Source organism: Vigna radiata, chromosome 5 (assembly GCF_000741045.1).
Source record: "Vigna radiata var. radiata cultivar VC1973A chromosome 5, Vradiata_ver6, whole genome shotgun sequence".
Taxonomy (NCBI): domain Eukaryota; kingdom Viridiplantae; phylum Streptophyta; class Magnoliopsida; order Fabales; family Fabaceae; genus Vigna; species Vigna radiata.
Genome location: NC_028355.1, coordinates 24,405,997 through 24,421,742, shown reverse-complemented (window position 1 = coordinate 24,421,742; position 15,746 = coordinate 24,405,997). Strand labels below are relative to the sequence as shown.

Sequence of the window (15,746 nt, the reverse complement as noted above, 5' to 3'; positions counted from 1 at the left end):
AAGAGAACATGTTTGTTTTTGGGCTAAGCCCGCGGGGCCCATGCTTGTAGGCTTTACAAAACCAACAAAGTAAAATAGCAGTTTCTGTCTTAATAACATCCCTCGCCAAACAAAATTTTTACATATATAATCAAATTTTTCATTTAGACGGCAATAGGTACAAAACCTACCAATATTTTAAGAATAGCTTAAAAACAAAAAAGTGATGAAAATTCATAGATAAGTTCTAATGGCTAAAATCAAGTCATTTATTAGTTTGCATCACCACTAATATTGATTTAAATAATTTTATCCTAATTTATGATTTGTCATACTTTGTTATTGAGATAAAGTACGATGACTCATTTGGAAAATGTGGACAGATCAAAGATATACTAAATACAACACAACGTATTTTGATTTATTAATCTTAAAACATTGTAATTGTATGTTAAGTATTTTTTAACATATAACTCGCTAGACTAACTACGTAGAGTCAAGATTTTCTATTGTTATTTTTTCTTTCTTTTGCATTTTGCAAATTGTATAGAATATCATATTTCTCAGAAGAATGTTGCAGTTTTTTATGTTTTTCAAAAAACATAAATCACATATTATTTGATTCATTATTTTTCAAAAAGTTTATAATATAATGTAAATCTTATAATTTCAAAACAGATAGTAAGAATTGTGTGATTTACATTTAACGATCATAAATTTATTGAGTGACATTATTAGAATCAATCACCATAATCTGAAATATTTTTTTGATTGAAATTTAGGAACTCTGTTATGATTTTGTTATTAAAAAATATATAAGAGAATGGAATGAGAAATGAGTATTTAAAATATCACAGGTTTCGATTTTTAAATGATGTGAAACTACCGAGTGTGATAATAACACTTTCTAAACATGTATGAGAACTTAGTACAATTTAATTTAAATAAGTGAGATTTTACGTGAATTAGAAATAAGAGAATCAATTTTGTAAGACGAGTTAGGCTTAAAGTCTAATTCTTAATATGATATTAAAATTATGAGTTTAAGATTATTCTAATAAAATTTGTTGTTTGTTGGACTTATCATATAACTCATTATTGAATCACTATCAAATTATCTATCAATGTTTAATCTCACGTTTAACTAAAAATAAAAGAAAAAAGTTTACAAATATATAAATAATGTAAATCTTATTTTACGATACGATATAAGTTAAATTTAATATCCACTTTTTAATACCACTTAATAATTTATTTTTTGTAAGGATATTAGCTATTATAAAAAAAGTAAACTTTTGTAAGTATTAAGGTAAGAAAAAAATTCCTTTTATTTAAATTACAGCTATCTCCCACTTCTTGAAAATACAGTCTAACTAAAAAAATAAACAAATTAAAGAGAAAATTGATCATACTTTTAGCAACTTTGCAAATTTTCTTTTGAGAAAAAATCACATGCACGTGGTTGTATTTTTTTAAAAGTATTATTTGGCCACTTTACTTTGGCTTTATGGACAGGTGTTCATGGAGAGAAGAAAAGAAATAAGTCACCCATGCCTATATTGTCCTCTATAGGACTGTTGAAGAACCCTATGATATAACTTCAAACAGAGTGCAAAATTTTCTTTAATTTAGAGAGAAGGTAGAAAAATAAATAAATTAAGATAGCACATTAACTCAACATTTATTAGGTTATAAAAAAGTTAATACTTATTCAATACGGTCTTAATGGAAACTAAAACCATATTCAAGGCCTGTAGTTCTTAAATGTATTTGGATTTTCCGTTAGAAAACTAAATTAAGATAAATTTAATTAAAATTGAAAATAAAATAATTCATTATCATTTTTATAACATTAAAATATGTTTAATTCGTATCCTTTTATTCCCAAAAAAGCTAGGGACTTGGAATTTAAATTTGGAAATAAATAATTTAATTTAGGGTTAAATATGTTTTTAGTCCCTATATTTTCAGACAATTTTGGTTTTAGTTCCTCTTTCAAACTAAAGTACAATTTAGTCCTTCAACTTTAGAAAACTCTGGTTTAGTCCTTTTTACCAAATTTTTTTAACTTTATTTGCTGTTTCAAACATGTTTCATTATAGCATTTGGATTGTTTACACTGTTTGTTTCATTATAGCATTTGGATTGTTTACACTGTTTGACACATTTTTACTTCAATGTTAACTGAGAAACGCGTTTGAAACAGCAAATAAAGTTAAAAAAATTTGATAAAAAGGACTAAAACCAGAGTTTTCTAAAATTAAAAGACTAAATTGTATCTTAGTTTGAAAGAGAGACTAAAACTAAAATCACCCCAAAATATAGGAACTAAAAACATATTTAACCTTTTAATTTAATTCACTTTGTCGAAGCAGCTGGACACCACCTACTCAACCGGCATTAAGGGACTTCAATAATATTTTCATTTTCATTTGATTTGATTTTTAAAAACTTAAATAAGAAAATAAAAAAATGCTTTTAGAAAAATAAATCTGATTTAAATTATTTTAACTTTTTAAATAAGTCAAAAGAATAAAAAATGTAATAAACAAATTAAAAATAAATTTAACTTCTTTGTATACATTCTAACGTGTTATCCAACTCAAAATATTTTTATAATCTGTGTCTTTTCCTTTATGTAACATATAGAAGGTTTTTTTTTTTTTGTTATGTTTAGTCATGTAAAAATAATAATAGAAAACAATATTGTAAAAAAAATCCCTTTTCTTTTCTTTTTTCTTTTTAGTCCTTATATTAATTTTTTTTCCCATCAAAGTTTCGTCACTTATAAGTTTTATTCATCTCTCATCTATACAAAATTCTCACCAATTGTCATTTTCCATTTTAAGACCAAGTCTCATTTTGTAGTAACAAGTGAGTTGAAGATTATTATATCCTAATAGTAAGTGTAATTTTATTATAAAAGCCTTTCAACTCAGTTTCTTTTAACGTTTGAGTTCAATCAATGTTAGTTTAATCGGATAACAAATTATTTTTTCAATTAGTTTAACTTTTGATTAAAGTTTTATTATGTTGTTTTCGGTTTCTAAGTTTTCCGTCTTCAGATTTTTTAATTATTTATTAAAGTGTAAGTAAGTTACAAATAAGTCAAATTATAACCGATAACTTATTATAGATAAGTTAACCTTAAAAGTAAAACAAAGTTAGAATTTAACTCTTGATTTTTATTCATTTACAAGTAGGGAAAATGATAATATTTTGTTAACAATGATGAAAAGTAATATGATTATTGTTAATTTGATACATGTTTTAAATTATACCAAATAATATATATATATATATATATTTAATGCTCTTAATTTTCAATGAAATATATTTATAAATATATATTCTTATTTATGTATTTTATTTTATTTGAATAAATGATTAAATGTTTGTATTCATATCAAATAACAAATTACTTACTAAACAAGATTGTTTCAATAAGTAAGATACCAATTACTGGTTTTAGTTTATTATAAAGTTAAAGATAGTTAATTGTGTTGTGGGGTTGGGACAGTGGTCCCGCCACGTTGTTGAGATTAAGTGATTGTGATTATCGTAATTATTGGAATTGGAATTAGGTGGGGCCCATCCTGTTCTAGCTCACTCACTCCAAAACAAGGGTTTCAACGGACACTCTTGTCTGTGTTTTTTTGCCTTGGGCGGTCATGGATCCCCTAAAATCATCACCGTCCAAATGAAGAGAAGGACACGTGTCCTCCCACATTTCATCCTCCTGATATCACCCGCGCCTCAGATTCAATGCTTGATTATAAAGTGGTCTCTCACTAACCTTAGCTTTGTCTCAAGTCCTTTACTCATCACAAAATCTTTCTGGATTCCTTTGGTTTGAAGTGAAAAATGGGTGCTCTGGATCACATCTCCGAGCTCTTCGACTGCTCCAGCGGCGGTTCGAAACTGAAGAAGCGCAAGCAGTTGCAGGTAATCGTCGATTGTTAATTTAGCATGAGATGAGATCAGATCCACGTAGGAGAGATTAATTAAGTTGAGTTTGTTATATATTATTATTGGTATGGTAGTATTGTTAGTTAATGAGGCGATGGAAATAGGAACTGAGATGACTGTGCCTGTATTTATGTATATATATGTATGAATGAATCAGACGGTGGAGGTGAAAGTGAAGATGGACTGCGAAGGGTGCGAGAGGAAAGTGAAGAAAGCAGTGGAGGGGATGAAAGGCGTGAACCAGGTGGACGTGGATCGGAAGGCCAACAAAGTGACGGTGGTGGGCTACGTGGAGGCCTCTAAGGTGGTGGCCCGCATCGCTCACCGCACAGGTAAGAAAGCAGAGCTCTGGCCATACGTCCCCTACGACGTCGTTGAGCACCCCTACGCACCCGGGGTGTACGATAAGAAAGCCCCCTCCGGCTACGTGCGAAACACCGATGCCTCTCACTATTCCCATCTGGCACGTGCCAGCTCCACCGAGGTCCGCTACACCACCGCCTTCAGCGACGAGAACCCCTCCGCTTGTGTCGTTATGTGATGCTCTTTCTTTTGCCCTTTGATGTTCCCAAACTTTTCTATTCCATTGTATCTATCTGCTTTCGACTTCATTGTATATTAAGATTTTGGTTTTCAGAATCTGTGTTCAATCAAATTTTACTCTTAATGGATACTAATTAACTAGTAATTCACTGATTGAGTTGAGTCTATGCTAATTAGCTCTTCAACTAGTCAGTGTAGGTCTTTAGTTTTGCTGTAAAAGTTTCTTTATTCTTTCTTTTTCAGGGATCTTGCTTTAATTATCAATTCATAAAGGAAGACCATTGACATAATCTTTTGTTTTTTAAACCATACTTCATGCATTTATGAATTATTTGTTATTTATCTGTTATTGAAGTGTTAATGGATGATCAAACCTTCATGTTATCAATTATTTTTTAACTATTTTCATTTATAGTTCATTTATTGTCATTTATACTTAATATGAGTGACTCATCTTTACTTATCTTTATAAATATCAAAATAAATATACAGACGTTTTGAAAAGAATAAATATATAAAATATATTAAAATTAGAGAAAATATTTTATCATTATTTATTATTTTATATATGTGAAAAATAATTTGGTCAGTCAAGATCCTTTTAATGCAAATCAAGCTCGGCCACTCCTTAGTATGACATATCTAATCCTCTTATCATTTATATATTTTAAATATGTAAAAAAAAAAAAAGTTTAAGGATATGTGTGATAAAACTGGTTTCTTATTATTTTTGAACATAATTTTTGTTTTGAGAAATGTTGCAAATATTTGAATTTATATATTTTGTTCATAATTTCAAATAATTAGCAATATTTTGTTATATACCACGAAATAAATTTGTTGTTTAAGTGACAATTTATTTACTTTAAATAATCATGTAAAACAAAATATCTAGATATTTGTAATGTGGTTTTAAACCAAACGTTATTTTAATTTTGAATTTATGTGTTTCAAGTGTGAGAATTTAGAAAACAGTCTAATAGCATTTTCACACAAGAAAAGAGAATTTAGAAAGTCTCTATATACAATAGTTTTTATTTGTTGAACTGTGCTTCGGACTCCCATTCACAATCAATAATTTTCAGACAAAGTATCCCCAATCAGCGAATTCCAGAACAAAACTATAATTATTCCAAAGTTTTTCCTTTAAAAGTTTTTTCCAGATGAAAATAGATAAATAGCTGAAAATAAAATATGTCCTTAAAGTTTTTCTTTTTTAACGAACATCTTTGGATTAAAATCTTACTCTTTAATTTGAGTATATTAATTAATTATGTAAAAATATTATCAAATTTAATTCTTATACATTCTTCGTTGGAGGTATTTTAAATTTGAAACATCAAAAAACTAACCATGCCTTTTAAATAAATTATTAAAGAAACACAATGAGATTAAAAAAATGTACATTTCCAATATATTTTGATTAAGTACGCATAAATTAAAATTCACCTTCAAATTCGACATATTTCTCGACAATTTATTAATATAAGTGGTACTTAAATTTAAATTTCTTATATTTAACTTTAGATTTAAGTCTTATAGATTAAAGATATAACAACAAAAATAATAAACTAAGTTCTTAATTAGATATTATATACAAATTACTTGTCATTCACCTTTATTTAGTTAGAATCATCTCATTCTAAATGATAACTTTAATTATAACTATTATAACAATTATAATAAATAAAATATTTATCCTGTACCATAATTTATATTTAAAAAAGAAAGGAATTTATTTTAAATAATTTAGTTGGATTTTAGTCTAGAAAAAAGAAAAAGTGTCAAAAGACAAATTAAAAACATTAAATACAATAAATGTGTAAAAATAAAATAATAATAATAACCAATTTGAATTCATCTATCAAAAGTGTTTGGTTTTTTGAACAATAAAATCTCCTATTGTAAAAGGTGGTGAGTAAATTTAGATAGTTTGAACGAAACATGATTCTTTCAATATGCCAAAAATAACATCATCACATAAAAATAAGGTTAAAAAGAATAAAGCATTACCATTGAATGGTAAAACAATACAAAAAAAGTTTGTGTAAATGCAATTTTGTCTCAAAGGTTGACACCTATTGGTGTGAGAGTAGTATAAAAGAAAAGTTGATGTAACTAGCAAATTAGCTTCTGGGTACCTCTTTCTCTCTACCTGAGAAGGAGGAACCTTGCATTGGCTCACTCAAAATCTCCTTTCAATTCTCATGCAAGAGTAAATAAAAAGGATGGAACACACCAATAACACCATGGCTCGTGCCCTTTTCCTCATGGCCTTGGTTTCCACCATTGTGATTGTGGCACATGGACGCGGTCATCATAAAGGCGGGTATGGTCGTCACATGACTGCTCATAATGTAACTTACGATGGTAAGTCAATGTTCATCAACGGAAGGCGTGAGCTACTCTTTTCTGGTTCCATCCACTATACACGAAGCACACCAGATGTAAGTTATTTTCATCATAGATATATTATAATATTGTATTTTTTCATTTAAAGAGAAAAAAAAAATTATTGTTCATCACACATATCTTTACATAATAATGCAGATGTGGCCTGTCCTTCTTGATAATGCAAGACGTGGAGGCATAAATGTCATCCAAACCTACGTGTTTTGGAATGCTCATGAGCCCATACAAGGACAGGTGAATTAATTGTTGTCTTTTGATTCAACTCTTTTAAGACCATAAAACTCAAAGGGGGTTTGGTGAAAATGTTTTTTTTTTTTCTGTCAATATGCAGTTCAACTTTGAAGGTAATTACGACTTGGTGAAGTTTATTAAGCTTGTTCAAGAGCATGGAATGTTTGTCACTCTCAGGGTTGGACCCTTCATCCAAGCCGAGTGGAACCACGGGTACAATATATATTAATTAATATGATTTTCAAATATATGATTAATTGTCTATGTTATTCTCAACCTTACTCTCGTTCCTAATATGTTCAATAGAGGACTTCCATATTGGCTTAGAGAGGTTCCTAATATCATATTCCGCTCTGATAACGAGCCTTATAAGGTATTATTAATCCTCTGTATATAAATCCTTTAACATGAAAATTGAATACATAATTTAAGCATTAACATTAAAATTTCTTTCATTTAAAGCAACACATGCAAGCATTCGTGACAAAGATTGTACAAATGATGAAAGATGAGAAGCTCTTTGCTCCCCAAGGAGGCCCCATCATCTTAGCTCAGGTCTTGATTTTGTAATTAACCATGTGTTTAATTTCTATTTGAGTATTGAATGTATGTAAACATGTAGCACTATTCAATGGTTACAGATTGAGAATGAGTACAACCACATTCAACTTGCATACGAGGAGAAGGGAGTCAGTTATGTCCAATGGGCTGCAAACATGGCAGTAGCATTGGATGTTGGAGTTCCATGGGTCATGTGCAAGCAAAGAGATGCACCTGATCCAGTGGTAAGTCATGACACATTAGTTGTATCATAGCCATAAATTCTATTTCATCTTATCTTGACATCTTGTGATATCATTTTCAGATCAATGCTTGTAATGGAAGACATTGCGGTGATACATTCTCAGGACCAAACAAACCATACAAACCAGCCATATGGACAGAGAATTGGACTGCTCAGTAAGAAATGACTGAAAGTTTTTCCTTAGTGAAGAACTTCAAAATCATGAGCACCCCTAATAATACCTTTTATTTGGCAATCTTGAACTTCAGGTACAGAGTACATGGAGATCCACCATCCCAAAGATCCGCAGAAGATATTGCATTTTCAATTGCTCGATTTTTCTCCAAGGGTGGAAATTTAGTCAACTACTATATGGTGTTTCTCTCACAACTAAATCTTATTGTACTGATAGAATTTATGACAACAACTATTTTTCTTAAATTTGTAACTTGATGTGTAACTTTTGTAGTACCACGGAGGAACAAACTTTGGTAGAACCAGTTCTGCTTTTACCACAACTCGTTATTATGATGAGGCCCCACTTGATGAATACGGTTTACAAAGAGAACCAAAATGGAGTCATTTAAGAGATGTTCATAAAGCTGTGCTCCTTTGCAGGAAGGCTATCCTTGGTGGCGATCCCAATGTAGAAAAGTTGAACGAATTTCATGAGGTAAGCATTTGACATTATTTTGAATGCTACATACAGATAAGGTAGTGCCATAAAAAATATCAAGATAAACTAAATTGGTATATATGTCATACAGATTAGAACCTTTGAGAAGCTTGGAACAAACCTGTGTGCTGCTTTCATAACCAACAACCACACAACAGATGCAGCCACTATTAACTTCAGGGGNACTAACTACTTTTTGCCTCCACATTCCATTAGTGTCCTCCCTGATTGCAAGACTTTAGTCTACAACACACAAAGTGTAATTAACTAACTTGTTTGCTCATTTCCAATATGTTATCACATACAATTTATAAATGGGTATTTCACTCACAAATNGTACATGTATTAGATTGTTTCACAACATAATTCGAGGAACTACGAGAGATCTCCAATTGCAAACAATTTCCAATGGGAGATGTTCAATGAGGCCATCCCAACAGCTAAAAAAATGGATATGTACCAAAAACTTCCGGCAGAGCTTTACAGTTTGCTCAAGGACACTACTGATTATGCTTGGTACACCACCAGGTGAGTTTGTGTAACCATATTGTTTAATTATTTTGTTTTGCAAAATTTTATAAGTTTGATGTCTTTAAGTTTTGACCCTTTAATTCACTGTAGCTTTGAGTTGGCTCCAGAAGACTTGCCAATAAAGCCTGGAGTTCTCCCAATTCTTCGTGTTATGAGTCTCGGACACACAATGGTTGCATTTGTAAATGGAGACCTCGTTGGTAAGGATAACAAGTTAATAAAACATGACATAAGGGTGAAGAGACATATTTCTAATGTCAATGTCTTGATTATTATGTGTTAGGAACTGCTCATGGAACTCATGAAGAAAAATCTTTTGATTTTCAACGACCAGTTCAACTAAGAGTTGGAACCAACTATATTTCCATCCTCGCTGGCACAGTTGGATTGCCTGTATGAGACTTCATGTTTTTCTTCTTTTGTGTTTAGTGAACATCTATCCAAGTTTCATTGAGTATAAAAAAATAATGTTGTTTCATCCTTTCAAATTTGAATATACAGGANAGTGGAGCTTACATGGAACATAGATACGCAGGACCCAAGTCCATATCCATCATCGCTCTCAACACAGGAACACTTGATATCACTACCAATACGTGGGGTCATCGGGTTAGTTAAATTATAACTCGATAGTAAAATTGTGTTTCATCATGTTACAGTGACATAACTAAAGCAATTAATTTTAATTTATAGGTTGGACTNAGGGGTGAAGGCATGAAAGTTTTCAGTGATGAAGGATCATTAAAGGCAAAATGGAANCCACTCAGTCCAATCCCACGCCCTCTCACCTGGTATAGGGTAAGATTTATCGCACGTCCTATGTCGAATTATGATATTTAAGGAACACTTTAAATTTTTATACGTTATATATATATATATATATATATATATATATATATATATATATATATATATATATTATATTTCTTTCTCTTTTACGATATCATGTATTTATTTTACAGACAAGATTTGCCACTCCAGAGGGAACAGGTCCAGTTGCCATCAGGATGACTGGAATGGGCAAAGGAATGATGTGGATCAATGGTAATAGTATTGGTCGTCACTGGATGAGTTTCCTCTCCCCACTTGGAAAGCCCACACAATCAGAGTAAGCAAACCACTCCCTATAAATGAAAACTTTTCTCTTAGTCTTTTTAAACACTAAAAATGAGTATTGTGTTGAACATTTTTTAACTTGTACCACTCATTCAGGTTCCACATCCCAAGATCTTTTCTTAACCCACAAGACAACTTGCTTGTTATATTTGAAGAGGAACCATTGGCTCCATTACAAGTTGAGATCTTGAACGTGAATAGAGACACAATTTGCAGTTTCATTGCAGAGAACGACCCTGCCAATGTGAATTCATGGGTGTCCAGAAGAGGAAATTTTCATCCTATTGTGCCATACATTGGACCCCAAGCCTCACTAATGTGCGCACCTGGGAAAAAGATTATGACTGTTGAGTTTGCCAGTTTTGGCAATCCAAGTGGTTATTGTGGAGAGTATATTTTAGGAACTTGTAATGCTGCTGCTACCAAGCAAATCGTGGAGCAAGAATGCTTAGGCAAAGAAACTTGCTCAGTTGCATTAAATCGTGCTTTATTCAACCAAAATGGTGTGGATCCATGCCCAGAAATATTGGTGAAAACCCTTGCAATCCAAGTGAGATGTTCTTAGATCAATTAATAAATGAATCCAAGATGGTTGGTTTGATTTTGTCAAATAGAATCCAAGAGCTCAAATTTTATCATTATTTTTTTGGTATCATACTTGAATTCAATGATTACATTATCCATTATGTATCTCGCAATAAAAGTTTCACCATTCAATTTTGTTCACAAAATTCATATTTTGCTTCATCTTTAAATCATTTTAATGTTATCTTTATGTGTATTTACTATATATGTCAAAATTGATAAATTACATTCTTACTACTTAACTTTTCATGTTGAAAATATTAATTCACTTTGACTTTTACAATTATATTATTACATCAATCTTTAAATATTAAATGAGTATTGGTATAAGTTATCAAATAATCATCCCAATTAAAAAAAAAAAAAACTTACGATTCGATATATCCAATAATACATCTATTAGAAATTTGAGTAAAAGAGAATTTAAATATATAACATAACAATAAAAAAGGTTTCATACTTCAAAATAAATAATAAAAATATATGACTAGACTAATAATATTATTTCAAGATCCAAAAAAATATATTATAAGAGTACATAATAAGGGATTTTATATATATCCACCCTCTCGTTACACCTCTAATGATTTTTTCAATAAGAAGTTTAAAACTTAAATAATGTTATAATACAAGTTCTCTTATCTTTTTGTTTTTATTTGGAAAAAAAATACACTAAGAAAATAATAATTAAAGTGCAGGTCTATCTTCTAAAGAGGTAGTCCTTGAAATAAGTGAAGTGTAGCTTGCTATTAATATAGTATCGTTTCCTAATGTATTAAATATATTTTTGAGGAAAAAAGTAACAGTTCTTAGTTAATCACTTTTACGAATTTAGTCTCTAACTTTTAATTAATTCATCAGTTAACTTGCATATATAATTGAAAGGAAATTAGTAAATAATCAAACACTAAAAAATAAGATTAAAATACAAATATAAAAGTTATTCATTTATTTTATTTTCATATATGTCTTTAATACAGAAAATCGATGAAGACGTGTTTATCATCACCTCTCCATGCATCAAATGTATGTAGACATAACATAACAATAACTATCATTTGTGTACATTGAGCAATCCGGTGAATTTGATATTCCTTTTAAAGCACAATAAATTAACCATCAAGTGCCATATTATATCAAAATGAACATAAAAATTAAATCATTTCAAAAAATCTCCTGACAAAGAAAACGAAGTAGAACTAATCCCATTCCAACCTTAATTTACAAAATTTAAATAATGGTAGTGCTTACTTTCTACTCTACTTCCGTTTATCCATTTTTTTAACATCAATTCAACCATAGTTCTAAATAATTTGACATGTTGACAGTAATTATAGATAGGGTCACTACCATACGCTACCCCATATATGATACCATCATGCGGAAAGCTTTCACTTCCTACTCATGAAACACAGTTCTGCTCGACATGGATGTTTGACAGTGAAACTGGGACTGAGAGCAATATAGAAAATTTAGAAGTCTTCGTCCGAGCTTACAAAGTCTAATTCAATCATCTTTTCAGAAGGCTTTGGAGTTTTAGCAGCCAAAACCTGGTCATCTGATTTTATTCTTTTTCCATCCAAATGTTGGTTTCCTACTACTGAAGAGGATCCCACATTCGGAAAGGATGATTTCCTAAAAGAAAAATAAGTCAAATTGGAATATTCGTCCACTAACAATGACGTCTATAAGATGTGACAAACTAGAATGGATGTTTTCTTCATCTCACCTCTTCTCCGTGCATTTTTGTTCATGTGTAATCTTTGATCCTTTATTCTTCGCTTTCGGATTCGTCATGGCTGAGTATATGCGCAAAAGTAAGTTAAGAACACAATATCAACCATGAATACACTAATGAATGGCATTAAAGTTATAAGTAATCCAATCACCTGCAAGCTGAGAAAGAAACCTGATCCCTTGAGAATGAGGAGTTGTTGTTACTTTTCCTGCATTGCTGGCACAGAAATTATTATTAATGCTAGACTTCAAAAGAATCAACTGGAAAAATAAAATAAAATGTCTTTAATATAAGTAAGCATGTGCCCCTCGGGTCGAAATAAAAGAGACAAACCTCAAAACCTTTCTAAGAGCACCCGTGGACAATAGTTTCACTGGCCGAGAATTCTTCAAGTTTGTTTTGTCAGCAAGGGGGTCAACTAAGTAAATTCCTTCTGATTTGAGGTGATCCCTAGACTTAGGCCTAAACGCTGTTCTTAAGTTTCTGCTAACAAAAGAACACGTGTTTAAATGTCACAACAGTTGAAATCAAACAAGTTAAGAACAAGCTTTACACTAGCAATAAGAAATTGACCTTGAAAGAACTAAATACGCACCCTCCCATGAGTTCACTTCGCATAGTGGAATATTTCTCTGATGCTTTCTGCATTATGTTTCTAGTTAGTGAAACTAATATCCTCGCTACAACAGAATAAACAAGAAAACTTACAAGAATTAAAGGCTACTCACTGATTTATGATATTTGCAATATGTCCCATGACGTCTGAAATAACAAAGATCAACTATTATGAAATAGGTTTTTGACAAAAACTATGATACTGTCAGAAAGATGGTTTAGAAGGAAGTGTATCAATGACAAAGATATCACCACACATTTGATGATATTTCATAGTTCCTTTATCAACGAGTACACCTTATTGGATAGTTTTATGGGCAAGTCCTTTAATATTAAACGTGATATACTCAATAAAAACAAATTAATAAAAGGAAATTATAAAAAGTACATGGATTCATGAAATAACTAATATTGCTCATGCTTGGCAAATGTGAATTTAGTAAACTGAATCCTAAAAAAAGAGCATAGATTATTATTGAAGGGGAGATACCTTACAAAAGGCCTAAAACATTAATTCACCCACACTGCTCTTCATTTTCTAAACTTCACCCTAGATAATATTTTCCTTCAAATGCATCTTTCAAACATTGAAAATAAATTCTGCAACAACACCTAGCCTGATTCACCTTATCTTTTTCACCCTTAAAAACTGTCGCTTTATATTCTCTATTAATCCTAAAGGTTGTGTACTTCCTCGTGTTTTATTTGTCAGAGTGAAAAGTGAAATGTTCTTCTCAAGTTTAAGGTACTTGGACACACTGCCAAATTGCAATTTAAAACAGGCACGTTCACTCGTAGGAAAAAATGTAAATAAAAGAAAATGACCATAAGTAACTCCTTAAAATATCGGACGACACGGTTCACAGAATTAAAATAAAAAAAATATAATAATAGAAACTATTGTGACATCACACCATCGAATGAAAAGATAATCATGAAAAGAAACGCAGCTGTTTACGTACTTATTTATGACCAGCGTACAAGCCATCCCGTCTGTTCGCTTCCCTTTGCAAACCCCGTAATCAACAGAGGTGCCCATCTTCACAATTTGTCTGGTGGAATATATACTCAAAGAAAAACCATTGCCCTGCAAAAACAGTGAAAATCAGAAAGATTAGAAAACTTATGGCAAACTTTTATTCCCAAACTGAAAAACCGACGCTACTCGTATCAATTCAATACCGCATTATCCTTGCGAACAGCACAGTTAAACAGTGCAAAGACCGTTCCCGCTTGCTCTTGCATGTTCCTCTGATAAGCATCTCCGAACAAGAAAAGAGAAATGGTACATTCATCCAGACACCCAATTTTCCATATAGAAAAGCTTTTCCCCGTTGAACTCGTCTTCTGACTCCCCTTCTCAGTCAAAACACCAACCGTGGCCCAATTTCCAGAGACATTGTCTCCAATCAACGAATTCCTGAACAATCCACATCAAAAACCATAAGAATTCCAATCTTTGATACTAACTAAAAATATTAAACGATTTATTCATGAAGAGAAGGCAAAGAAGATTACTTGATAACAGATAACCTAACAAAGCGAATGTCTGAAAATTGTTCCTTCAACTCCGCAGGAGTAAACAATTGGTTCCTAGTCAGAACCGAAAACAGATGGAGAGAATAAAGTGCAGTTCAGTTGGAGCCGTTAATTAACAAGTAGACATAATAGTGAATAGGTGAAATGAAAATAAGGCGAATCGTACTTAATGCGAAGGCCTGAAAACTTTTCAAGCTGGGAATCGTCAGTAACAGGTTTATTAGTTGGTTTGAGCGCTTTGGGGGGGTCGTAGGGAAGACAATCTTGAACGGCGTTTTTGAATACGGACATGTCAGGTTTGTCCCTTTGGTTGAGCGATTCGTCATCGGAAAGGTAACCTGCAATAAATTACATGATAAGGAGAAGGAAACAAAGGAACGAAAAATGCATAAAGAAAAGAAAAGAAAAAAAAATGCTTGTGATAGTGATGATGGTACCTGGTGTGGGAGAAGCGGGAGGAGTGTCGGGAACTCTGTCTTGAAGAGAGAGAAGGAGATCGAGGTCGTCTTCGTGGCTTGCCATGGTGACTAATGCTCTGCCTCTGCGACACAGATCACAATACAACAAGAGAAGATAAGAGAAAAAGGGTTAGGGTTTTGGTGATTTTGATTTTGGAGGGAATTCAATTCAATTATAAGTTTGCTCATGCTCTTCCCTCTTCTTCTTCAAGGGATTCGCGTTTTTTTCCTACATTACAAATATGTCAAATTTATGACAAACAAGTATTTTTAAATGTTTTAATAAATAAATATTTTAATATAAATTATATATTAAATTTATAATCAGCCATTTGACTTATAATATAAATTTATTCTTGACTATTAATATTAATAGATAAAAAAACGAAAATAAATAAAGGGATAAATGTAAAATATACCTTGAAAGTTTTTTTTAACGAAATTAAATTAATGAAAATCCAACTCATTAATTTGCGATATTACTTAATAATAAAACTATTGTCAAATTTAATTTTTATATATAAATAGAATTTAAAACATCAAACAATTAACATACCTTTTAAAGAAGTT

At 31.2% G+C, this 15,746-nt stretch overlaps 3 protein-coding genes across 3 annotated transcripts; 2 read left to right on the top strand and 1 right to left on the bottom strand.

Moving 5' to 3' along the window:
* Positions 1-3,751: 3,751 nt before the first annotated feature.
* On the top strand, positions 3,752-4,656 carry LOC106760790 (heavy metal-associated isoprenylated plant protein 26). The gene is made up of 2 exons (XM_014644217.2): positions 3,752-3,924; positions 4,106-4,656. Exons 1-2 carry the CDS (start codon positions 3,844-3,846, stop codon positions 4,487-4,489), a joined length of 465 nt encoding a protein of 154 aa, XP_014499703.1. The 5' UTR covers positions 3,752-3,843; the 3' UTR covers positions 4,490-4,656.
* A 1,982-nt stretch (positions 4,657-6,638) lies between these two features.
* Positions 6,639-10,862, top strand: LOC106760789 (beta-galactosidase 13-like). Its single transcript, XM_022781100.1, has 17 exons — positions 6,639-6,938; positions 7,042-7,137; positions 7,235-7,347; positions 7,441-7,507; positions 7,597-7,689; positions 7,776-7,919; positions 8,000-8,094; positions 8,188-8,293; positions 8,388-8,591; positions 8,686-8,853; positions 8,944-9,122; positions 9,216-9,325; positions 9,409-9,518; positions 9,627-9,734; positions 9,819-9,923; positions 10,088-10,233; positions 10,338-10,862. Exons 1-17 carry the CDS (start codon positions 6,720-6,722, stop codon positions 10,804-10,806), a joined length of 2,532 nt encoding a protein of 843 aa, XP_022636821.1. The 5' UTR covers positions 6,639-6,719; the 3' UTR covers positions 10,807-10,862.
* Positions 10,863-11,957: 1,095 nt separating this feature from the next.
* Positions 11,958-15,387, bottom strand: LOC106761177 (protein MCM10 homolog). The gene is made up of 11 exons (XM_014644696.2): positions 15,156-15,387; positions 14,885-15,056; positions 14,698-14,772; positions 14,362-14,599; positions 14,142-14,266; positions 13,293-13,326; positions 13,160-13,206; positions 12,898-13,047; positions 12,716-12,780; positions 12,556-12,625; positions 11,958-12,461 (listed from the first exon to the last, which is right to left on the bottom strand). Exons 1-11 carry the CDS (start codon positions 15,238-15,240, stop codon positions 12,299-12,301), a joined length of 1,224 nt encoding a protein of 407 aa, XP_014500182.1. The 5' UTR covers positions 15,241-15,387; the 3' UTR covers positions 11,958-12,298.
* Positions 15,388-15,746: the final 359 nt, after the last annotated feature.